We start from the raw sequence: 25861 nt of genomic DNA on the forward strand, positions 1-25861 counted from the left end.
AGCCTCCCAAAAACGCCCTCTGATGATGGCAACAAGCGTGTTCTACAGGCTTTCCCTGTTTGCTAGCCCAGTTTAGTCCGCCTTATTTTCTTTTTTTGTATATGGGTGTTTGCTCTGGCGCTGTTTTCAATATTTACTTGGCCATTTATTTATTTGTAGGTGTCGAAAAGGTTAACTTCCATTGCATATCGCAGCAGCTATTGTTCTTTTATTATTATTATTGCTATTATTATTATTATTATTTGGTTTTGTTCTAACTGCTGATTGCCATTCAAAATGCGGTTGCGGATTTCATTCGACTCCGCATTGTTCGTGCTCCGAAAATGGCAAAAATGGCAAAACTAGCGACATTTTGCCTCTCTGCTGTCGATTTTTTGACTCCAAAATAATGGTTTGGCCTGCGGTTTTTTGTGTTGGCAATTTTTCATGCTGTCATTTTATTGATTTGATTTATGGATTTCGTGTGCATCGAATTTGTTACAAATGTCGCCGTGTGCCAGAGGCCAGCCATGTCCGTTTCGAACAATGCGTCCCGAGGAATTTGCATTTAAACGGCTTCGGAGCCCTACCATTAAATGCCATTTCAATGGATTATTTTTGCTTAATTCAATAGCGCGCACAGGATGTTTCCATGCTGGACATTTTACCCTTTAAACGGTACAGCAGCCACTGGATTAGATACACGATGCAAAGGTGGGGCACGCAGATGCAGCCGTAGGCCTCTGTTGCCACAGAGTTCTTCCATGCAAATATTTTCCATCGGGAGCGACGACGATGACGACACAAGTGCTTCGGAAAATTTGCAGCACGGATGGTGGGGCAGAAAGAAAAAATGTTGATGGCACAAAATAGCAGCACAAGCAGAAATTGCATCCCCGGGCACTGCAAGGGATAATCCATTTCGGCATAATAAATAAAGCAGTAATTGCCAAGTGAATACAGCGGCAGTCAGGATCTATGAACTCCAGCTGAAAAGCCCCATACCAAGCCATATCCTATCCCCATTGGATCCCATGTGTGTGTGTGTGTGTTCGTCCTGTTCTGTGGCAGCCTGCATAATAGACGAATTATGTTTGCCTCAGCAAAAATGCAAAGTATCAAGGGCCCGGCCCAGGATCTAGGAGATGCCTCCTTTTGCCGGCTGGCTGCATATTAAAGCAGCCGTCAAATGCCTTAATATATGCGGAGATTACTTTCATATTTCATGTACGGGCATTCATGGTGCTACCTCCGATGTCCAGTGAGCCCAGAATTTAATTTGCACTGCTTGCGCAGAGATAACGTCGAATTTAAAGCCCCTACAGTTGTGGTCACCTGGTTAGCAGTCCGCAGCATGTCCTTGCTAACTTTGCTAACACATGTTGTAAACATGTTAGGGCCATAAATGGGTTAGAAACATCACGAAATTCATAGAATAAAATGTGATTATGAGATATGTGCCCCCCAATGTGATGGAGGAACCATTCAACTGACCCCATCTGTGCATGGGAAATTCGCATGCGAGTCGAGTACTAGATGGGTGCTTGACTTTTGCTTGTGGAAAATGTCTGTCAACTTTGTAGACCCGCGCACACGTGAACTGAGGGGCCGTCAAGTGAGTGAGTTTCCAACGCTTTTCCGAGCGTAAGATTCCCGGCTTGTGTGTATGAGTGTGTGTTGCAGATAACCTTTTGAACCTTTGACAAACTGCTGCAGTGAACTTTTGCCATTCGTTTGGAAAATTTTAATAATCTTTTATCGAGCCGGCTGGATCTACATCTTCTTCTCTACTACTTCTACTTCCTTTCGTTCGTCTTCTCTATGTAGAAATTTTTTCTCCTTCTTTTTTTTTTTTTTTTCATTAAAACTTGTCAACTGCATATTAGGTTGGGGATTTTGAATATCCGTGCGTGAGGGGCTATGGCTACCATCTACCATCTTGCCACATTGTTGCCGTGTCAATCCGCCGGAGTTTGTGGCAAGTGTTCGGCTTGAACTTTCCACGCAGCGGGCTTTTGTGTGTGAAGAGCTTTGTGGTTATGCCCACTCTTTTTTTTTTTTTTTTTTTGCTCCTATACCAACCGCCTTTGTGCTCCAAGTTGGCAACTTTGTGGCCCGCCTTGTTAATCATTCTGATGACAATGTGGCGTCCATGGTCGTTGTCAGCTTCATTCTCGCAGAATTGCAAATAATTCACTGCCACAGGCCGCTGGATGAAAATTTCCTGGGAAAAGGGTTGCCGCATGTGCGTTTCTATTAGATATTTTAGCCATATTCCCCCTTTGATTACACGCTCCGCAGGCTGCTGCAATATGGAAAGAGTTTTGCCGGCTTTGTTTTCTGCCAAGCTTACTGACTCTTCCAACTGACTAATTATACCCTGCATATCTACTAGTGGATGAGGAGTATTCATGTTATAAAGCAGTGCGCTTACGCGCTCTTAAGATACATCTATAGATATTCTTTTTTAGAAGCAACAAAAATTACATTTCCTTGAGGACAGCGACTTTTAATCGCATTATAACTTTGATGAAACTGATACCAGGTAACTCGATGTCGATGCCCAAGAACTTATCCCTGGAAAACTTGTTTTAATGATGCACTCGTCGGTTGCCAAGCGCAACTTGCAAAGAATGAGAAACTTAGCAGGAGGGTGAAATTGCAGATTTATAAATAAGCCAAAGCTCAAATCGAATCTGCAGTTGCAAGCTGGTTGGCTCGTTGGTGTTTTTGCCGCTTTTGCTGTCTTGTTGCCCTCTTGTGCCACTTGTTTGCCATTTGTTCGTTTAGTTTACAATGCAATTAACCCATTTTAAAGTTCCGCCAGTCAACCACAGGGTGTGGAGAAGGATGGTGGTGGCTAAAACCCCCGGCTGACAAAAGACGCAGCTATTTCTTTGCCCTCGGATTCAGTTCCTACAGCGGCAAACCCCCTTTTTCTGCCGCCCGTCAAGCGAAAATCAGTTTCACAGCAAACCAGCAAAAACTAATTACGACTTGCTCTGGCAAACTTGCAGCTGGAAATTGTACCGCAAAGTGCAATTTAGACGAAAGTCGACTCAAGTTGCCTTGCGACAGCGAAACAGAGCGAGTAAAAATTAAAAACCGTCGGCGTTCGGACGTGGCAATGTTGTTTTTAAATAATTAAATCCGCTTTATTAGAATATTAAACTTTTATGGTCATGGCGCTGGTTTTGGCTACCAAGCGACCGCAGTCACCGCAGCGGCAAAGGCTCGACAAGAGCCCGATAAAAACATTGTTAAAACATTTAGCCAGAGCTCTCTGACCAACCGAAACACGGAGATCAAATTGCAGGACTTCAGAAATTTGTAGCCTGTGTAGTATCCTGCGATGCTGGGATGGCTGCCTCATAAATAAAGGCAGCGGTGCACAGCATGTGGCACACATATAAAAATCTGTAGGCCAAAGACCCATAAAACCGATAACCTTGGTCCTCCACCAACAGTGGATGACAAACAGGAGATGCACAGGGAAAAAAGGATTCTACACTAATAGGCTAAATAGCAAATTTCACTAAACTTTCTAAGATATTAATCCACTCATTATTAAGTGAATCGACTAACAGACTTAAATACTAAATTACGTGCTTCCATAAGTTATAATTCTAAATCTCCTTCTGTCGCTCTTAAAATTTGTTTTGGTTTAAGTTCCTGGTTTTTCTAAAAGTGCCCATGTCCTCCGGTTAATGCTCCTCCATTGGTGGCGATGACAACGGCGGCGACCTGTGCTCGTCCTGGCGCGTCTTTTGTTGCCGTTTTATGCGCCGTCCTGTTTATTTACGGCTATTTACCGCCTACATGATAAAAGCCTTTTGCTGGCATCATCGCGCATAAAAACCGGAGCCATCCCGGCTATCCAATGCCAGGAATCTCCAACGCCGCCTCCGCATCCCGGCGAGCGAGTTTTACTTTTTGAGTAATTATATGCCCGGTGCAGATTTGTAGCGCCGCCACCTATGCGACCTACTTAGAACCTTGGACCGGTATAGATACAAATATTTTATTGCTCCTCCAGGACATGAGCGGCACATAAGCGCGCCACGTAGCGTATACTTGATATCTGGCGCCACTGGATGCCCAGGGTAATAATGAAAGCGCTAGATAATTATGTGATTGGGGACGGCTCTTTTTCTCGCTCTGCCCGGCTGGCTTGTGACTTTTAATGGACTTTTCAGGCCCCGTACCCAAAGTGAGAGCGAAAGTGAGTCGCCGCCATCGGCTGCATGGGGTTAATCTAAATTTATAACTTCATTTTTTTCACCGAGCCGTCGCGACCCATTCCACTGACCACGACATCCTGCTGCCGGGCCGCAGTTTGTTTTTATGGGTTTTTCGAGCACATTTCCGCTTCTTTGCTGCTCGGCGGTTTTTTTTTTTTTTTGGTTGTAGTTTGCCCTGCACGGAAGCGATAATGAAATAATTTGAACTTTTCAGTTTGCTTGATTTTTCTTCGGCTTACCCGAGCTCATGTGGCCAGGATAACGCAGCAAACTCATGAAATTATGCAAAACTTTGTCATTAAATATGGCACATGGGGGGTGGGGTGGTGGCACGATGGTGTGGGCTTGCACCGCCCTAGGAACAATTTGTTATTTGGCTTTGGACTTTGCTCTTGAAGTGTTGTTTACCCGGCCATTCACCATTCACCCTCCTTTTGTCCAAAATTACCATGTGTGCGTGGGCGAAGGATCAACGCTAAGGAAAAAGGTTAAAAAACGGAACTTTTATAATTTAACTTGTGTGCTAATTGCACTTTGTGGGGTAATTTTGCGTGTCAGTGAAGTTTCGCAGACGCATTTCGGTGCATGTGTGTGGGTTTATGGAGCGCATGTGAGTGCCACACGCACACACACGCATTGAGATATCCTGTGCTTTAATGTGCGCTTTGAGCACCAAAAACATTCCTGAGCACTGCACTTGAGAGTTTTGTGGCCCAAAGTGGAATCGGAGTTTAGCTTAAAGATCGCATAAAGCCAAGTGGAGTTAGCATTTTTTGCTTTTTTTTTTTGGTAGCGAAGTAGAAACTTTCACCTCTGCGTGTGCGATGTTGCAACCGAAAAATAATAATAATTTATTTGTTTTCCACATTTCCGTTGCAGATATTTGGCGAAAATAAATTTGCACTTGGACAAGCGGCAGAGAAACAATGATAATTAGTTTGTTCGGTCCAGCAACAAATAGCTGTGCAATAGAAATTAATTAGAAAATATTTCGCGTAACACAGCAGCAATTTGTCAAGGGGAAAGCGCACAAAAGTGCGCTACACATTTGGTGCTTGCGGTCCTTTGCTCAATTTCTAATTAGAGAGCTCGAAAATAAACTGGAAAACTGGAAATTAAACAAAGCGGCAAAGCGACTATGCAAAGTATGTTGGCGCTTAACCAAATGAAAACTTAACGGGCCAAAGTAAAACAAAAAAAAAAATAAAAATAAAAAAACGGAACAGCACTTTGCAACAGCTCTACAGCTCCAGTAAATTTAATAACAAAGCCGGCGAAAATAGAGGAGAACTCCGGAACCTAGAAACTCCACATCATACGCGCCGAGCGCGGAACAATGAATATAATTTCGCGCAGCATACGTACAGGCGCCTTGGCCCCGCCCATCACTGCCCACGCCTCCGCCAACGCCAACGCCAGCGGGCTCAGGAAAAGCAGCCAGCGACGCAACCGTGCTCCGCTTCAAATGAATTGCCCCATTCTGATTGTAATTAGCCTCGGATGGCTGCTGCACGCGCACGCCGGAAGCGGCGGGTTCGCCGTCGAGGCCGCCATTTCAAATCGAGGTAAGTGATTCGGATACGCAGTACCTCCTTCCCCTCCTTCTAGTTGTGTTCTATAACTCACATATACATATGTATGGAGTACGCTCCCCTGGTTCGAGTCACATCTGAACAATGGCCCTGTGGAATGGAAAAGCTGAGCGCAGCTTTTTTTTAGTGCACTGAGAGAAATGTGGAAGTTAGATCTGCAATAATGCACTTTAAAAATACCTTCTTATAAACTGACCATTGATACTTTTCTACTGCGAGACCCATTAAGATTGAAAAACATAATCTTCTTGTATGCCATATTTTTGTCCAAATCCCAAGCAACTTGTTCATATTTTGCCGTGCAGCTATTTCTGCATCGCTTTGCAGTCATCGCATTTTATTTCGCACAGCACTCAACGCAAGTTGCATTTATGTTTTTACATAATAGAGAGTGCGATGCGGGGGCAATAAGCGCGTGGGGCCAAAAGCGCTGGCGGGTATAGAAAAAAAAAAAATAATGTAAAAATATAATAAAATACGAGAGCTGGCCCGTAGTGCTCTCTCGTAATCCCTTTTTGCTATTTTAATGCCAATGTAACGCTGCATAAATCCACGCGGCGAGGTCCTCGAGCACGTTGTGGTGTTTAATGCTGAAGCCGCTGGCGAGGAGCGCGAAAGGACTAGAGTAAAAGCTTACCGCGAGATAGAGAATTCCGAGGCATACCGAGGTCATTTGCGGAGCGGTCAGCTGAGCAACCCACTAAGCCCCAAATACCCCAGCCACAATTAATAACTCGTTATGGCGACGGAAACTTAAGCACTTGCCTCTCTCTTTCTGAATTTAAGCGCCGAACTTTCAATTGCAAGGTTGCGCTGTCCTACGCCTTCCTCCAAAAAACAAAAGCAAAAAAAATGGGGGTAAAGTAGGTGAAACCGACGAACATTCTGTACAAATAGTTGGCTTATTCCGGCACAAGATTATCTGGGTCTACATAGTCCATTGTCTGGCACTTTGCTTCTCTTCTATTAGGCCATGGAAAACATCATATAAATTGAAAACTCAGGTGCGCCGCCAGTCAACTTTAAGGCTAAGCGAAAATGGCGAACACGGGGCGTATACGCAACGCAGCTCAGCTCAACGAATGAACAAACAAGCGGGCGCGCCCATAAAAACAAATTCGCCATCCAGGGCTATATTTTCCTTTGGTAACTTTTGCCAACCAATCGATAAATTTAAGAGCACAACATTTGTCTCCATTATCGCAAAAATCCGAAGGCAAACACTGTGCAAAAAATGCGGCAGAGGGTCGCAAAAAAAAAAATAAAAAAAAAAAAATGAGGGAAAATCAACGGAAAACGAAAAACTGCGGAGCACCATAAAAGAGCCATCGATGCGTGGCACTGGTTTCGGACTTTTCCAAGGTGGGCGGGGCTTAGAGTGGGCCGGGTGTTTTGTCCAGAGATATTGAGCCACCCAAGGCCACCCACAGAGCCACAAAAGGGCGGGCACAATAAAACAGAACAAACCAAAGACAGACCTGTTCTTATCCCAGCTACATCGGCCATATAGAGTGGAAAAAGGGGCTCAGGCCGTAAAGCTATATCAAAGGTGAGAATGTGCTTTTGTCACTGATCATAAATTTCCTTGTGCGCCAGTTACCTTTACAGTTAGCCCGTCCCTTATGTATGTGTTTGTACAGGTGCAGAAATATGAGTTGAATACGCAATAATAGTGTGAAATACAATGAAAGGAATTCAAGAGAAGTTAATCCAAGACAGAAGTTAATAAATACCAAGCATTTCACAAACTCATAATTAAAACCAAAATTAAATAACCAAAATTTGTTCACAATCAGATGCCAATCGAATGGAATGTAATTAATTTGAAATTTTTTTTTTATAAATGGAGCTGGTCTGCTTGAATTTCCTAATTGCTTGACTGACCACCCTCTTTTTCCCGCCGTGTATTCAATGCAAAGAAAGAGGCAATAAAACGTTACAATTGACACTGGAACGCTGTGAAAAGGGAGCCGAACTGGCAAAGGAAAAGCGAAAGGAAAATGCGATGCTGCTGGCTCCGATAGCAGCAAATTGGCGGGACATTCGGGGGAGGTTGGGGCTTGTGAAGCAGGGTGGGCTGGGTGCGAAGGTTGCATCGCTTTGACAAATGTTTATTGAGTAACACGAGCCATAAACTGCAAGCGAAAAGCGATCCACCTACCGTACGCCGGACAAACTTTCAGCTTTGACCCATTTTCATGAGCCATGGGCCATCCAGACCCCCATTTTCTGGCATCAGTTGCCTGTTTGAGAATCTGGTGCACGTGATGCACTTGAAGGATGCGCACTGGCTCACATCCTAGCTACCATTTTATAAACTGACAACAATTTTTCATAAGACTGCAGGAGCGGAAGAAGCGGCAGGAGCGGCAGATGAGCATCATCAGCAGACAGCAGCAGGAGCAGCAGCAGCAGCAAACACAAACAACAGCTGTTTTCCGCCTCGAGGGCTTTTCCACCGCCCACCACCTCACTGGCACTCCCACTAACGCTGCATTTTTGCATATCTTGCTGTTTTGTTTGGCATTTTTAGTGATTTCACTTAAATTTTCATAACAAAATATGCACAGTGCGTGCTTGCAGCTCACTTTTGGCTCAACACAGCAGCTTTGTTTGGCGGGTGGTGAATGTAGGGGGGTGGTTGAATAAAGGAGTGGCAAGGACGCGGGGCGGTGAAATGCTGGCAACATGTTCTAGCTGTCATATATTTTTTCAACAGATTTTTCGTACCCGCTCCCTTTGCAGATTTCCTCTCAGCGGCTAAAACCGCATTTTGTATGTTTTTGCAGATGCTTTTGGGAAATTGTTCATAGGGTTAGTTTTTCCCGCCCGCCAATTCGCTGGCTCCTCGCCGCAGATCCTGAGCCATGTTAGCTCAACGGTGGGTCGAAGCTGGGAGGGATCAGGCTCGGGGCTGGCAAACGGCCTGACATGGAGTACGTGTTTGTATGCAGTCCTCGCCTCCATTTACTGATCCAGCACTGAGCGAAAAAATTAACGTATGAGTGGAATGTTAAGTTCCCAGTTATGATTTTCTTTTCAAGGTAAAATACAAAATACTGCAAATAATATTTCATAGCTGTTGCCTTGATATAAAATCTAAATATATCATATCATATATCATATATCAAGCTGGCTATTTTCTCAGTGTATCGTTGCTACTGCTCCATCGCTCCGACTATAGTATTATATTTGTGAATCCCTTTGGGTATGTTCCCAGCAATAAATTTCCATCAGACGCCGTAGTCGCTGTCGTTTGTGCCAGGCGTCCAGGATTTTTCCAGCCTCTCGCCGACCGCGCCTCCATTTCCATTAACTCGCCGGTGGTGCCTTTGCCCACCCATTGCCTCCATCCCAACCGGGCCAGCCAAAGCCATCTAGACCCATCCCATCGGTAACTGGTTACTGGGGAAACAAATCTCTGGCTCAGCTGGCGCATTTGTTGGTTTGTGTTGCGGTTTTTCCGAATTCGTTTTGATTGTTTGTCATATTTCCGTGCATACAATTCATTTTCTATTGCCCAGAAATCGACTCAACTCCGTCCGACTCGTCTCGGCCAGCCGGTTGGCCACCCCGTGGTGTAGGGCTCAATTACGTGACCAGGACGACCCGTGGCAGATCTCCTCTCTACTCGCCGGCTTGACAATATTCCAGCTAGGCCCAGATGTACATCCTGCTGAATATATGTACCCTGTCATGTTTCCGCCGCCAGCTCCACTGAAACGGCGTATCAATGAAATATGTTCGGATGGGTCGAGCAGGCGAAAAAAACAAAGTACTGTACGATTCCCCTGGAGAGACTTGGAGAGGGCGCATAACTTAAAACAAATACGAAACTGCAAAATATACGAGCGGGCAAATGGAAATTGAAAATATCCTATTACCAGGGGATTGATGCCGACAGCGCCACACCGACGAATGTAATTGAAGGCTTCACTTAGCGGGGATTTCGCAGGATCATATACATATATATTGTACATAGGAGCTCCCCTATGCAGATATTCATTCGTACGTCTATCCCATATAAATTCGTATATTAGCATACACATTTGCATGCCGCGTCCCCTGGGCGATTGCCATGCGATAATTATGGCAGTCGAATCCCGAAAAGGACGCAGCGAGAAATCCCCAAGAAATTTATTAATTAGCACTGGAGCTGAAGAACCGGGGGAGTCCATGTTCTGTGGCCCAAGCTCCCTCCGTTTATTTTACCAATTAAAGCCAATTCTGGCATGTTCCTTCAGATGGGCGGTCGCATTCAAATGTGTGTTTTCCTTCCTCCGGCGGGGATACATGCTGGTTCTTGGCTTTGAATAGGAAGTTGAGGAGCCCGCCCAGGAGCTGGTTGGGTAGTCGTTGGATCGTTGGATCGGAATGGGTCTGTAGCATCCACTAATCGCATTATTAACGCGCCGTTAACATTTTGCGACATTGACTTGAACTTTGGAAGTGACTTTCATGGCTAAAACATGGGGCAAATGTGGCAAAGAGTGGAGTGGCGCATGCAGTGGAGTGGCGCGATGTGGATTTGCTTGGCATTCAAAATATGCTTACAAGACATGGCCAGGGCCAACATTTATATAATACCCTTGAAGTTTTCGGCATTTGCCAAATTCCGCTTGAACGAGCCGCTGTCAAAATAGGAAAGCAAGGCGAAATGGCAAAGCATTTCTGCCATGGCAATACCAGCTCCTATGCCAGATTCGAGTGTCTTCGGAACGGCCATAATCATAATAATTAATACCCATTTACGTTCTTTTGCCGAGCTGAAAATCAAGCCATTATCGCCCATTCACTTGCCGGGGTGATAATTATAGACGCCCGTGCACAGATTGTCGGCTGTCCCGAAAATTATGCACTATTTACTAATGACAGTTCTCGGAGGTGCAATGTTTTGGCCAGTTGGGCGTATAATAAGTGCACATAAACTTTTATTGCTATTCCCGCGTGGAGTGCACAGCGTGTAAAACAGGTGAGCCTGTGCACCAGGTGCACCGTAAAAAAATAATGTGTATAACCACGTATACTTCGATTCGTATACCTCGTATTTCATACGAGCTCTTCATTTGAAATCATTAAAACGAGCTTAATGGCAAAATTCTTTTTAAACCTACTTGAGAATATTCATTTCATTTTTTGTCGTTGAATACCTTTAAAGGAATAAATTAAAAATGTTATGCCTTTATTTTGGATTTAAAAAAAAAACAAATAGATATTTTTTGAGATTTTTTTCTCAAGTACTTTTTCCCTAGATGGATATTAACGAAAATTGATACAATTTTTTTCGCAGTGCGAGTGCGTGCCAAGCAACAATGCCATTGACAGTGCAGGCCAGAAAGTGGCGGAAAAAATCGTAGAAAAGAGTAGAGCAGTTTCCCATCCAATGAAAAGCTCTATATATTTTTCAACGCTTTTAAATAAAATTCCCGAGGAAGTTGGTTGGAAAAAAATATCTGGCCAAATGACTGTAATTTGCATTGGCAACTCACACAAAGAGACGCCGCGCAGTTTAACACCTGCATGAGTGTTGGTCGGCCTGTGTTTGTGTTGGGCCTTTCAATTTAAATACAAACACCCACTCGCACACACACACACACACACACACTCGCATTAACAGTCGCCGAGTGTGTTTGCACGGACTGTTTGCGGCACGTCACAAAAGTTTCCTGTTGAATTTCCCTTCATTTCCTGGCCAAAGAGATTATTATTTTCATTTCATGCCATGGCCAGCGACAACGGCGCACAACACTATGTTTTAAGCAGAGACATAAGGGGGCGTGGCCGGGACTCATTTTCATATTTATGCTGTCGACCCAAAAACTGTTTACTTACTCGCCATCATTAACGCTTCATTCGCGGCGGACTTTTAATTTTCAGGGCGACCTGTTAAGGCCAGAGTTTTTCCTTTTCCTTTGGCCGGGGCATCGCCAAAAAGCCCTATAACCGTGAATCCGCACATGCCCGTATATACGGATATACGGATATACGTATATATCCGCACATTCAACGTCTTGGTCCTTCGAGTCGTATATTTGCATACTTCCGGTGCGCGCAAAATGATTATCATTATTATTTCTGTTGTTTGCTGTTGTCGTTACCGCGGCCATTACCGTTATTGCAACGCCACTGGCAGCGGCTCCTCGCTCCTGAAGTCCCATCGTCCTGTCGTCCTGTAACTCCGAAAATGGCCGCCAATCGGAGGGGAACGTGCGACGGTTATGGCTTATTTGTGCAAATGAGCTGACGTCCATTACATTGTCCGTGGGGAGGTGAAATGCAAATGATTGTTTTGGCGCTGGCTGGCTCAATGTCTGCCGCACAACAAGGTCACCGCAGGAGCCCCAAGGACACTCTTATTCACATGTGAGTGTGTGTGTGTGTGTGTGGGCTGTACACATATCGCATCACTTGCGGCTTAAGGACACGCGAGTGAAAGTAAGTGAAATGGCCTCGCCCAACTTAGCCCACCTGGCCTTGTTTAATAGCCAATAAGGTAAACTTTTCGTACAGATCCTTGATTGATTCTCCTCTATAAATTGGCACATTTACTTATCGAAATAAACTGAAGCTCCTTAACTGTAAACTTTCGACCACAAAATGCTTGCCAAGTTTGCACGTTGCGCAAACAAATTGCACCTGCTTCAGGTTGATTAGCCACCTGCAGCCCATCTCCTTTGCTACTTTGCTCCTTTGCTCCTTTGCATGGCCCTCGGTTTGCGCTGCAAGCCAGGTCGTAAAACACTTTTGCCTATTTCGCTGAGTTGGCTCGACTGCGATCTCCAGCTCCTCTTCCAGTTCATCTAGCTCCTCCAGCTCCCGCTGCTCTTGCTGTTGTTTTTAAGAGCCATTTGTCCGATGCCCGCGGCTATTTACAGCCATTGTACAGACTTGGCGAATTTATCAAGCATGGCGGAGTCGCTCAGTGGGTCACTGGATGGTGAATGTTGGTGAACTGGATTCGGGATGCCGGATACTAGATGCTGCAGCTGACGTTACCGCCATTTTTCCGCTTTTCCTTCACTTCGCTTTTGGCTTAATTTCAAAACAGTTGCGCTTATATTGGCAGTTATGCTGCAAATTTATTGGCATGCTTTGTAAACTGGGTTAGTTGCATATATCTCGCAGCCGCAAGCTGCGAGCCAAACGATTAACGTTGAGTAACCCAAATTGATGTCACCACCCATCGACCGCAGCTAACAGCCCGCACCACCCACCGCCACCAACATTTGCCCGCTGGAGCATCATTTTTTCCCACTCAGCAAAGTTTCCGTAGCGGCTGGTTATAGCCCATAAATTCTCATACATTGTCAAGTAATAGCTAAACCCTGTTTACCCCCTGACAGGCACAAGTTCATAGAGATAAAGAAAAAATGTGGCACAATTTGGTCACAACTTTTTTAGAAAAGAGATAACCAATTTCTTTTCATAGTGAGATTGCTTAGGTCTTTTAAGAAATTTCAACTATGGAAAAGATGATCGGCACTTGATCTTGAAAGTGTGGTTTTATGCCCCGTTTTCCTTCAGTGTTTTTTGAGCGTAAACCCAAAGCAGTTCCAAGTTTATAAACCGGCGACAAAGAACGAGAATCTCTCTGGCAGTGCAACGCCTGACACGGGTTAATCCGGTATGCGTGGTGCTTCTCATTTAACGGTCATTAACATAGCCAGCCGGAATGCTTGGATAGACTGTGCTTTCGAGCAGTTCCGTTCAGAAGACTGAAGACCCTCGTGTCTCGTGGACTGCAAATCGCTTTCCGGCAGTTCGGCAGGGAGTATTTTTGAATCGAGGATCCAGAATGCGGCACAACATGGTGGCCTACCTGTACTGCCTGGTCAGGGATCTGTACGCCGAGCACGGAGATCCCCGAGTGGCGCACTTGCCCCTGCTGGGCAATCTATGGATCGTGCTGGCCATTGTGGCGCTGTATGTGGCCTTTGTGCTCCACTACGGACCACGTTGGATGGCGAACCGTGCTCCCTTTGAGCTGAAACGTGTGATGCAGGTGTACAATGTGGTGCAGGTGCTGGCCAATGCCACGATATTCGTCATTGGCCTGAGCAACACCTACCTCCAGCCGGGATACAGTTGGACCTGCCAGCCAGTGGATCACACGGACAGATCACCGGCCATGATGAAGACATTGTACGCCTCGTATGCGTACTACATGCTCAAGTATCTGGATCTGCTCGACACGGTTAGTTGGGGGCTATATACCGTCTATATACCTTCTATACCCATATACAAATGCATTCCCAGGTATTCATAGTGCTGCGCAAGAAGAACTCGCAGGTGAGCTTCCTGCACGTGTATCACCATGGCGGCATGGTCTTCGGCGTGTCCATCTTCATGACCTTCCTGGGTGGATCACACTGCAGCATGCTGGGTATAATCAATCTCCTGGTGCACACGGTGATGTATGCCTACTACTATGCCGCCTCATTAGGCGCGGTGAAGAATCTTTTGTGGTGGAAGCAGCGGATTACACAGCTGCAGCTGATGCAGTTTGGCTACCTCACCTTTCATTTCCTGCTCGTTATTGTCCGGAATCCGTGTCAGTTTCCCGTGTTCATCGCCTTCATCGGCTTCATTCAGAACATCTTCATGTTCTCCATGTTCTTCGACTTCTACTGCAAGACCTACATACGCAAACAGCGCAAATCGGCGGAGCACAAGCTGAAAGCCAGCTGAGCTGTACTGCCGTTGAAAATGAGGTTCAAGTTCGCGCCGCGTCATTTCCATATTAAATTGTGTAATAAGCTGGTCGGTCGCTTATGCAAATGGGCACCGATCGAACCCAAAATGCCTGGTATAAATAAACATTTCGGATTGTTTCCCAACCCCTCCGTTTCATCGCCACAAAATACATATCGCTCAATTGTTTTGCTTTTGTAATCAATTTCAATTTGCCAGCGGCTAGATTCGGAGGCTCCTTAAACTTTTCTCGAAAACTTCTTAACCGCCTGGGAAAATCGAAATGGAGCACGGAGAGCGAAGGCGGCGACAAGTTATGAAGTAAGTTAGCCGGGCATATCTTTTATTAAAGGGTTAAATGAAATATCGATGAAGTCGGCACCAGTTATGGCCGCCACGTGTTCCCGACCCACATTTCTCTATATGCTTCGGCCATGTGTCGCATGGGCCCCTGGGCCACCTTTTAACTTTCTGGCCAGCGTTGTTTTTTTCTGGCCCCCTTTTCAAAGCCAAAGAGTGGAAAAACCAGCTAGCACACCCACAGTGTTACCCCATGTTGAACACATTTGCCTAGAAGGCTGCCTCATTCATATTTTTTCCCCCTCTTTTTTTTTGTTTTTGCCATGGCATTTTTTCTTTGCCAGAAGTTTTACATCTGCTTTCGCTCCCAAAAAAAAAAAAAAAATGGAAAACCAAGGGGCGAAATGAGGGAAACCGCTTTAAAAATGCTTGTAAGCAGGCAGCAAGTGGAAAGCCGCAGGGCAGCGTTTGTGCCTCGTTTAGGACCGCCCGCACAATATTTTTTCAGTTATGTAAATTTTTGGCCCAGTCCGGCGAATACTTCTCTTAGGCGACGGCGGCGGCATCATCAAACTTTGCTGCTCACTCGGCCGAGAGCCTTCGATGGCAAATTAAAAGCCAACAGTCCGAAGGTCGCCTTATATTTGCGGCTGGCGCAAATGGAGCTTATTAAGTGGCAACAGCAGATCATTGCCAGTCGTTTGTCAGGCTCATATTTGTGGCTGGCCAGGGGAATCTCTGAATAGCCCCAACTCCGGATCACATAATGCCAAAAGTCCCTGCATGGATGCACTCAAAAAAATTAGGATTACAACAAAACCATTACTTTAACAAAGAAAGCTACTTAGACCATAATAGATGGTTTAGATAGATAGATATTTCTTGTAATCTTACAAAGCTTAAAAACCTCTCCTAGAAATCTATTACATATAGCATTAAAACATCCAAGACTCCGCAGTCCCAGATACTTTTCCCCAAACCAAATTGGACTGCCTTCTTTTTCCGAGTGTGTCTGTTGTTGTTGTGCGTTTGGGAGCCACATTAAAACTTTTCTAATAACGAACTTCTGCGACTGAAGCCGAGCGTAAACATTCGAGACGGAAGCTGGTCGGCGGATGTTGTGTATGTTCTGCTTGGAACTTATGTCCGGGTTCGAAGTCATGTATGCATGGCATACAATGTAGCATCCCGAATCGTCATCATTAACATCAGTACGACGTACGGCAGCATCAGCGATCATTGCCAAAAAAGGGTTCAATGAACGCGGCGCACTTCCTGCAAGGATATCAATTGGGCCAAAAAGATTGCTGGCCGAGGATGGCGTACATGGCATACATGGCGTATGCTCGATATCTGCCCGCCATTTATGACTCGCATGGCATTTAAGTGCTGGCCGTAAAACCGTTATGTAAACTACGAGTGCGAGTGCGATTGCGAATGCGATTCTTTACGGCCACTCGCAGCAATGCTTCTGCAGTGGCCATGGCCATTACTCAGCATAAAACTTGGCCAGGACCAAAAGGACGAAACTCCTTGATTGTGGTGTGCCCATGTGTGTGCACTGCACAGAATATCGACTGGGCTGTGACCCACACGCGCCACTCGAGTCCTGCGACAATGTTGTAGCCGAGTGTAAATAATAATAAGCATCGGCACATACGTTACCATAGTTATTCATGCTGTACAGTGAGCACCCGCTTTTGCGACACGTGTTCCAATCGATTCCCCTTGGCTTAAACAACTTCCTATGTGCGTTCTTACACTCAAGAGCGAAGGAGCTAGTAACTCGGCCCCCTGGCAATTATCCACAAATGTGTAGGCTAATCCTGTTTACCTTTTTCGAATTATCAAGCGCAAATCAATTTTCTATTGATGTCGGGCCTCGAACATTTAGCCCCGGGACTAAAAGCTCTTTATAATCCAATGAAAATGAACCCGAATATTAAGCGACCCAAATCTGGAATCTCTTTCATGTGTGCAGGTAATCAAGCCGGTATAAAAGGCCACATTTTGATGCTCCTTTCACCTGTTGCCGTAATGAAGAAATCTAAATTCCATTAAGTTTATGTCCGCATTTTCGTTCGCAGTTCACTGCTCAATGAAAAGCACTTACATTGACCTTTTCCACCCGCCCAAAATCCCACGTACTTTCCACGCTCCACGCCCCCAGATAAGAGGAGCAACAACAATAACACCGTGTCCTGAAATGGATCACAACATTTTCGGTGAGCTCAACGTATTTGCCTAATGGAGATTAGCCGGCATTTGGCTTTATTTGAATTCTGGTTGGCAATTTATTGCCAATGCTTATCGATCCTTATCGATGTCCCATGTCTATGCTCTTCGGGCATTTACTTCTTCCTTGGCAAATTTCGTCGCACTTAAGCACTTTGTAGCACTTTTTATCGCTGTAATTTTTGGTCTAACAAAACAATAAATTCAGAGCTTTGGTCTCGAGTGGCAGGTGAATTGCTCGCGCTGGCAGCCAAGTTGAAATTTGTAATAAATTTTAGGCCGAGTGGGTGGACCTACTTATCTGGGCGCTGGGCAATTTTGTTAATTTGTAAGTACACGGTGCCGTAATTAAGCGCGATTTGAAATATGTGACAAGCGGACCACGCGTGTACATATATACATACATAGTGTGACTCTCGAATAAATCAAAGTAATTAACTGCACGAGCGTACATGCAACAGGTCACGGGGTCACGCGGCACTCTCATAGCTAATGTGAAAAGTTATCAATATCTAGGTTAACAGCGGTGTGGGCCAGCTCCCTTCCAGCACTTGAGAAAACAAATATACTTTTGGGGTGAAATCACAGTGGTATCAAAGTTCTTAAGCCTTTAAAGAGGGTAAAATACTAAGGGTTTTCTATTTCTCAAAGCTTAGCAAGTGGCAATTGTTTTTTTTTGGCATAAAAACTTATTGACATTTCTCTGAGTGCAAGTGCCATTCGATTCCGGACCGGAAAGCCTTTTCGTGTTCATCCGTTCAATCAACTCAATTAATATTGATGGAGCGGTAAGCGAAAAACAAAAGAGGTGGAAAATGTGTGGCTGTCAGAGGAGCAAGTGTAAAAATCAATGCCCAGCTGGTCATTAATAATGCAATGGCCACTAATGCACTGCTAATATCTGAGCCATTGGCATTTTCCCCGGCCAGCGGGAAACTTTGTGTGTTTGACTTTGACAAACTTTGTGACGCAACTTGGGCGCACTTGTGTGGCGGCGAGCAACTTATGACTTATCAATGACCGAACTCCAGCCACAGCCAACACAGTTCACTTGATTGAACTTCTCGAGCTGGCCACAGTACTCACTCAGTCCTATACTCAGTCGCAGGATTCAGGACCAACTTTCCGAAGGCAGGAACGGTGGAGGAGTACCTCCACCTTGGGCTGTCCTTTCCATCGCTCAGTTGCAGCCATAAATCAATACATTTCAATTCCTCTCAGCCGGATGCATTCGATTCGAACTCAAGTCGAGTGCTCCTGCAGAGTAAATAACCGACAAGGACTTTGCCAAGGACTCGAGCAATCCCGGGCATAAATAAGCATTTGTGTTGCGAAGAGACACTACACTCACCTCCCCTTTCCAGGAATTATCTCGTAATGGTAATGGAGAAGGAGTCGCGCAGGCAGCGAACTCTAATGAGCTGGAAACAAACGCCCTTTCAGATGCATCCACACACAGTCAATGGGGATCCTTCGAGATGCTGAAGAGAGACGAAGATCCTGGTATCCGAGCAAATCACATAGCACTTGCACTCATTAGCCGGCGGAGTGGTGCCAACATTCCGATGCCGAGTGGGAAAGCACTTTGGCACTGCCCAAATGCCTGCCAAGATGGAACCGGCGAAATAAATGTCGAAATAATATGCTTTATTGTATCGCCAGGCGTTACCATGAATTTTGTTTCGTTTTTATATGACTATTTATTTTTATTACGCCCCGTCAGGTGGCTGGTGGCTGGCTGAGGCATCGGCTGGTGGGCATGACCAGGTGGTGCTGGCGTGCCAGGACATGGCTCTGCCAAAATGTGCCTTCAACTCCGTGGCCCAACTCTCGATTCACCCCTCAGCAGGTCGAGTATGTTTACAGAGGCGCCGACAAAGGCAATATCTATCGACTACCAACATGGGAAATTGCCCGAAACGAGCTGTGGACAAACAGATACACAATTGGGTAAACTTGGCCAAAATAAATACGGAAGAACATTAGTGCAAATAAAATAAAATGCTAATACTCGAACTACCAGCAAACCGCAAATATTTTGCCACAAAGTGCAACAATAATAAATTCTACGCAGGCGGCCGGAAACGGAGTTGCAAGAAAAATAAGTTATCAGAAGTTTATGTTTGAATACAACATATTAGAAAAGTACAATATTTGTGGAAAAATACAGTGACCCACTTAATCGAAAATGTTGTGTACAAAAACATGAAATGCAATTGGATACAAAGCACTGAAATCATAGATACATTTTTATTAGTTGCAAGTACTAATCTTTGGCTTTTTCAGGCCGTATTAGCTATATAATGTATTGTAGTTCCCATTTCTATTCCCATAATCTGTCCAATTTGCTTACATATTGTCATCCAAGCATCGATCGCACTGGAGAATGACAACAATGGTCGAGATGGTGGTCCAAAAATAGTTGCCGCACGTTTGCACTCCAAGTGCAGTAAACATGGAGAACAAGTGCAGATGCCACGCCCACAACAAAAGCCGGAACAGAACGCCCATCGACCGAGCACAGTTGGTGCTAATAACTTAGTTTTCTCCTCGGTTTTCCCCATTTTTGTTTTGTTTTCCCTGCATATTTTTTGCCTTTTGTATTTTTGTAGCCCTGGCAGCGACGGGGGGGCCAAGTTCAAAACTTTGTGTGCCCCAAGTCCGTCGCACTTTTCGCCCCATGAGTCGTGCACTGCGCTCTGTTTATTTGCCTCCATCCCGTTTGGCCATTCATCGGCCATGCAGCTCACGTAGCCACGAATATAAACCAAAACCCAAAACCAAAAACTAAAACTAAATAACAACAAAACCCAGGCAAAACCAAGCCGAACCGAAACAAACCAAACCAAAACGAAGCGCAACCAAGAAGTTTTTCTCGATGGATGAAAGGTGCCCCGGCGGCAGTGGCAAGTAATTGTACTATTTAATTAAAACTACATTTCGGGTCTCGAGGAACAGAAGACCACCACTTGATGCGCCGTATTTGGGACGCGAAATCATTCGGGCCGGATGGCTATAAAAAACATGGAACGTGGAAAGTAGCCCCCTGCCAAAGCTGTTTAATTTGCCCTTTTCACATAATTTACTCCTTCAATAATTCACACGCCACCAACGCGGCAGCACGCGTAAATTGCGGCCAAAACATGGCCAAGAAATTAAAAATACAACACGGCTTGGACGAAAGGAGAAAGCAGCGAAAGGATTGCTCTGACAGCTTTACTAATTGGTTTGTTTTACTCGTGACTCTAATTAAAAAATTTACTTTACGACTCTGGAACGCCGCGGCAAAGGAGCGGACGTAATGACGGTACAACCAGCCAGCGTGCTGAATTATTTTTTTTTGGTGGGCCAGGCCAAAACAAACAGAGCGGCAGAGCGGCGAAAAAAGCTGGAAAATAAATAAAAAATTAAATGAAGAAGGTCACGGGACGCAGGACGAAGGACCGGAAAAGTAGAAGACAAGATGCTGCAGCGGCCGGAAGTGTGGTCACCGAAATGTATGAAAAACTTCAATAATGGCGGCGCAAATTGGCAGCTGAAAGCGTTGACCAACCTCCTGACCCCTAACCACTGACCCCTAACCCTTAGCCATCTTAGCCCCATGGCGCATTGACATCATCTGTTCGGCGGGAACATGTTCCATTTGGCCATATCGCTGGCCACAAATCTGTGGCCAGAAGATGGGCTTGGTGCCAAAATGCGCCACCTAATGCCACACATTTAATTAGGAAGAAACTGGGAAATTGAGGAGAAAGAACCCAAACCACAATATTCGAGCATAATTTTTTGCCATCATTTAGATGGAGATTATCTGGGCGCGAAAAAATCAGCAGGGAGAAAGAAGTGGCCAAGAAAAAAGGGATAATTGCGAGAGAATCGCTGTTTGTATTTTAATTAAACGCCGGACCCAAAGAAAATGTATATAGATGTGGCAACTGTCATCATGGAACTTTCTGCTTGGAATTAAAATATCCATCTTCGGGGCAAAAAGTACTTTCTGCACCGCAACAACCGTAGACGCATTAAATCGAATTAAATGCAATCAAAGCAAAGACTAACCACCAACCAATCCTTCGGGCCATGGAACTCTAAAGAGCTAATTTATCGGGAATAGTTGAGTCCTCCTGGTTTATTTTTTTTTAGATTTCTTTTTTTTTTTTTTGCTGCCCCCGACAAGTTGAAGTTTCCGGATCGGAGGTTGGCTGAAAAATAACATGGCAAAGAGAAAGGAAGGATAATTCTGTTCAATGATTGCAATTTCAAGCTGCGCGTACTCTCGAGAAATCAGGCAAACATTTCGAGTATTTCGGTTCGATTAGTTTTTTCCGGCTTTTCCACGAGGCCGCCGAGGTCGGAGCTCGGAGGTCAGTGGTGGTGGTGTGGATGTCTGGCCAGGTGCACTGTCCATGTTTTCCCATGTCTGGACTCCAACTAGAGGTAGAGATAGAGTTAGAGCTAATGTCCGTGTCTGCGTCTCTGTTTATCTATCCTTTTTCGGTGCACAAATTGGAAAAGTTCCGCGCGGCACTCACAAAACAAATCCGTCGGAGCGGAAGAAAAAATAGAACTCCATCTATATTAATTTACAGCTCGATTCGCTCGTGCTTAAATTCCGAACGGGCTTGAAAGCTTCTTTAATTTCTCCTAAATTAGTGGCCAATTTGTCAGGAAAGCAAGTGGAAAGCGGCTTTTTGAATCGATAATTGTGTGTGCCCTGGGAAAACTCACTTTTCTTCTTCAGCATGTGCTCCTGTTGGGGACATAATGTGCTCCATAATCATCTCAAAGGACATACAGGATTTGCATATTAAATACATTTCCCAGGAACATCACATTTTGGGTTTTTCTTTATTTTGTTGTTTTTTTTTTTTAGCTCCCCAAGGAGACAATTTCACTTTGTTTCCTTTAAACAGACAGTTTTGTTAAAATCAAGTACAAAGTGGTGGGCGTGGCGCGTCGCATGTGTACGCCTCACGGAAAATGTCGTCATCAAAACGACAAATAAACAACCCACATGTGTGCGAGTATATTTTTCAGCTGTATGAATAAATGAGAAGGCTGAAGGAAATGAGAATCCTGCAAGATTCCCTCCACCCACGGCTGATATTAAAATCTGAATTTAGCCGAAATTCATTTACCTATTGACATAATTTAGCATTGCATACTTCTGGGTGCGACACTTGCCGCTGCCGATAAGACATTCGTGTCCTGGAAGGGGACACAAGGACGAGGAAAACAAGAAGAAATCAAAGCTGGAAGTTGTCACACCCCTGGGACCTTGGCGGTGGTATTTTTATTATCGGCCCACAGATAGCAACAGAGCCACCCGACCAAAACCGAATTGAGATGCTAAGCACTGCGCCGAGATTTTCCATTTGCTGGAGCAGGGGGCTCCGAATTGTGCCCCAGGAATGTCGCCAAAGACCACAGGATCCAGAACACAGAAAACGGGTGACATTGAGACGCCGTCGGTAGACAAAAGCGGTAGATAAATTACGAGCAGCAACAATGGTGGACCTCTTCGCCGGGGTAAATGAATGACTGCAGGAGGATGAAGTTTCCCCGGTGTCGTTCTACTTCCATTTGGAATCCACCCTCATCCCATCTTCTGCCTTCACCGCAAAACCCAAGAAACGGTTGCGTGAAAAGAAATAATGAAGACCACCCCACCGGAGCTCAATAACCCAACCACCCGGTTATCAGTGAAGAGAAGGGTACTCTGCCAGCACAAGTATCCAGTACCTAGTAAGAATAGCATAGATGGATCTCTAGGAAATCATGAAGTATAAAAATGTTTCGGGAGAAGGAACTTTTACTACTTGTCCACGATAACCTTCCTATTTACCAACATTTGCAATTGTACCTTCATTCGTGAGTGTACCGAGGTACAACCACCGGGATCCTTCACATCTCTAACAGCCATATTTCCATCCATCGAGCGGAATGGAAGTGCCAGGTGAGATGGGAGCGACTGCCGCTGCTGCCAAGATTGAGATAAGGCGCGAATTTGTCGCGCTGGCAGATTTGAAGCAGCGACATTGATAAGCCGGCGAACCAAACGGGCGACAAAGTTGCCATTGTGATATGACGCTGATGCCAGAAGTCCCGGGATGCCAATCACAATATCGCAACAAGGCCACTGGGACAGTGTTCGCGCCCGTCGGCAATCGGTTACAGAAAATGCCAGGCGATAAGTCAGGAAGATGCCGCCAAGGAGGATGACGGATCCATTAGCCTGCGCCGTCAGTGCTTTGCATACTAAGAGCCAACACGTTTTGGCCAAATGAGAAATGGAACGTCAACTGTGTGGGCTTATTGATTTAAGCGCTTTTAATTGCAGACAACAGACAACCATAGTCATTCCATCTGAGCAGACGGGCCACTCGAATGGATGGATGGATTGGATGGAGGTCATGGCTACGTGATCGTGCCTCTTAATATGCAGGCGCATAAATTAGAATATTTAAATTGAGTTCTTTGACACCGCGTGGCTGGGCGAACGCAACGAAATTATAGAAGCTTATGCTTTCAATTAAGCACTTTTTGCACATCAGGTGCGTTTTATGCCACTCAGACGGTCAAACGGGGCTGGCTGCGTTGTTATCCTGTCGGATTTTGCCGGCTGGGGGAGGGCAACTGAACGCGCACCGTCGTTAAGCTTTTTAATGTTCAATTTCTGCCGCCAGACGTCGAGAATACCAGCTGCTGTCAGCGGAGACAATGAGAAAAGCTGGCGAGGCACAGGCAATCGAGAGCAGTGAGCATTTTCCACAGAACAGGGATATATATTAAAACGGACAAGCTAGAAGTGCCGAAATTGAAATGAGAAATCGAGCCCCGTTTCCCAAGATGGCGCTAAGCATTTTCGCCTCACAGGACGAACACAGTGCGAAAAGCTATAGATGAAATTGTAAAAATAATCCATGAACTTGACATTTTGTATCTTTGAAATATGCTCAACCTAATGCTATTTAAAGTTACATTTATGAAAGGGAAATGACAATAAGAAGTGAATATAAGATATTGATTATATTTGGATTCTGTCTTAAATTCTGCATTCTTACTTAAAGCTATATACTTTAATGCACAATAAGCATGCATGGAAATAGTTTTTTTTTTTAAATGACATACTCCATTAGGTAATAAGCTGCCCTTTAGTTTCTTTGCCTCAGTGAAACTGTTACCTTCCTACTTTATTGACTTGCGAAGCAATTTCCCCAAGTGCAATGACTCCCACTCAGCAGCAGGTGCTGTCGAAGATGCCCGGCAATATGGCCATAAATGTCTGCAGCTCTGTGTAGCAGCGATAGGTTGGGGGCGTTGGCATCCACGTGGGCGTGGCTGTCAACCGGGCATCATCAAGTGCAAACAATGAGCGCTTCAAGTGGCTGCCGGAGGGAAAAAGTCGAAGGCATGAAGGGGCTTGTTTAATGAAAGGACACAGAGTGGCAGCAGGCGAAAGGAAAACATATGAGCAAAGGACTGTTTAATGAATAGCCCCGGGTTAATATTTGTCTTGCCTTCTTTCTAGCTCGCTTTTTGTTTGGTGCCTGGGCAGAAGGGACAATATTGAAGTTTCTCGTTAGGAAGAAATAAAAAAAAAAAAACGCCACCCAAACAGCTCAGCCCAAGGTTGGCAAACGGCAAACAAAGCGGCTTTTGTTTTCAGCCCAGTCTGAGATGCCGCAGGTGTAAACTTCAAACGGAGCTGAGGGCAGGGGCCAAAAGGAGCCACAGGGGGGATGATGGCGATAATGAGACAGACGACGGATCGGGGGAGGGCAATCTTAATACGATTTATGTCCATAACAATGGGCATATAATGCATAAATCACTTATCCGGCGATCTCTTCCTCCAGCCTGGAATAGTAGTCATTTAGCCGCAGAAGAAGGCTTATCAAATGCCAACCAAAGTCCATTTCCATGCCCCGACTCTGCCCCCTGGAATCTCTATCTGAATCTAATGCTGATTCTCTGCCAAGCACCAGACATGCCACCCCGTCCAAGTGAAAAGAAAAACAAATATCTGACGAGGAATAGCAAGTTAATAGCAAAATGCTGTCAAAATACATCCGAGACACACACGCTCATTGGCAGCATCATTCATCTCTGCATGCGGATTGTAAATACGTACGATATGCCAGAAGAAAATATGGATGGAAGCGGGTTGGAAGTGGTATGGCTGGATATCCAGGACACGCAGGACAGAAAGGAGACACTTGTTGAGGAGACACTCTGGCTGGCAGCTTGTTGATTTGCATCTGTTTTTCTACCGCTCACAAAATAAAGAAGAGCAATAACCGAGAGCAGCAAGAATCCAGCACACTCATTTCCATAAGGGCCACAGAATGGGGCGGGGGAAAAAATAAAAAAACGAAAGCGAAGCCACAGGACAGCCCCCTCCAACTCTCCTACCCGCAGATGGAAATTGAATGGATTTTGATTTCATATTTTTGCTTTTGGCATGTTTTAAAATTTGATTTACTTGCCACACGCTCAAACGAAAGCGAAATGCAAACTCCTTTGGCTCGCTGGGCGAAATAATCTGTAATACTGTCACACTTTAAGAATTATGTAAATTCGCATATTGGCTCAGACGTGGCTTGTTTATGAACTTGCTGTCGTAATAAATACAATTTAAGAGTTTATATGCTTGAATCAGATTGTTTCTCAATCGCTTGCTTTCCATTTGCTGGGCACATCAAGAAATCGTTAAGATTCATAGACAAGAAAGTACTAAAAAATGATGATCCTTATCCAAAGAGGTTAAGTTATTCGGGGGTCATCTGGCATCTTGGGCAGCTATTAGCACCGGCCTGGAAC

General features: G+C 45.1%; 2 protein-coding genes and 1 long non-coding RNA gene across 3 annotated transcripts in view; all 3 read left to right on the plus strand.

Moving 5' to 3' along the window:
* Nucleotides 1-25861, plus strand: part of klg (klingon) — a 62448-nt gene that overhangs the window by 10568 nt on the left and 26019 nt on the right. The window contains exon 2 of the mRNA NM_079730.3: nucleotides 5100-5785. Coding sequence (NP_524454.2) covers nucleotides 5557-5785 — 229 coding nt within the window. The 5' untranslated portion in view covers nucleotides 5100-5556. The remainder of the gene's footprint in view (nucleotides 1-5099; nucleotides 5786-25861) is intronic.
* On the plus strand, nucleotides 13501-14674 carry CG6660 (uncharacterized protein). Its single transcript, NM_142847.2, has 2 exons — nucleotides 13501-14006; nucleotides 14069-14674. The coding sequence occupies exons 1-2, from the start codon at nucleotides 13620-13622 to the stop codon at nucleotides 14498-14500; spliced, it is 819 nt and encodes a 272-aa protein (NP_651104.1). The 5' UTR covers nucleotides 13501-13619; the 3' UTR covers nucleotides 14501-14674.
* On the plus strand, nucleotides 18742-19278 carry lncRNA:CR46088 (long non-coding RNA:CR46088). The gene has a single exon (NR_133436.1). It is a non-coding gene; the product is annotated as a long non-coding RNA:CR46088 (long non-coding RNA).

Source organism: Drosophila melanogaster, chromosome 3R (genome assembly GCF_000001215.4).
Source record: "Drosophila melanogaster chromosome 3R".
NCBI lineage: Eukaryota > Metazoa > Arthropoda > Insecta > Diptera > Drosophilidae > Drosophila > Drosophila melanogaster.

Excerpts from the sequence above, each read along its gene's own strand:
- CG6660 (NM_142847.2), top strand. The coding sequence starts at position 13,620 with ATGGTGGCCTACCTGTACTGCCTGGTCAGGGATCTGTACGCCGAGCAC. Across the intron at positions 14,007-14,068 it reads ATCTGGATCTGCTCGACACG|GTATTCATAGTGCTGCGCAA; the intron begins GTTAGTTGGGGG and ends ATGCATTCCCAG.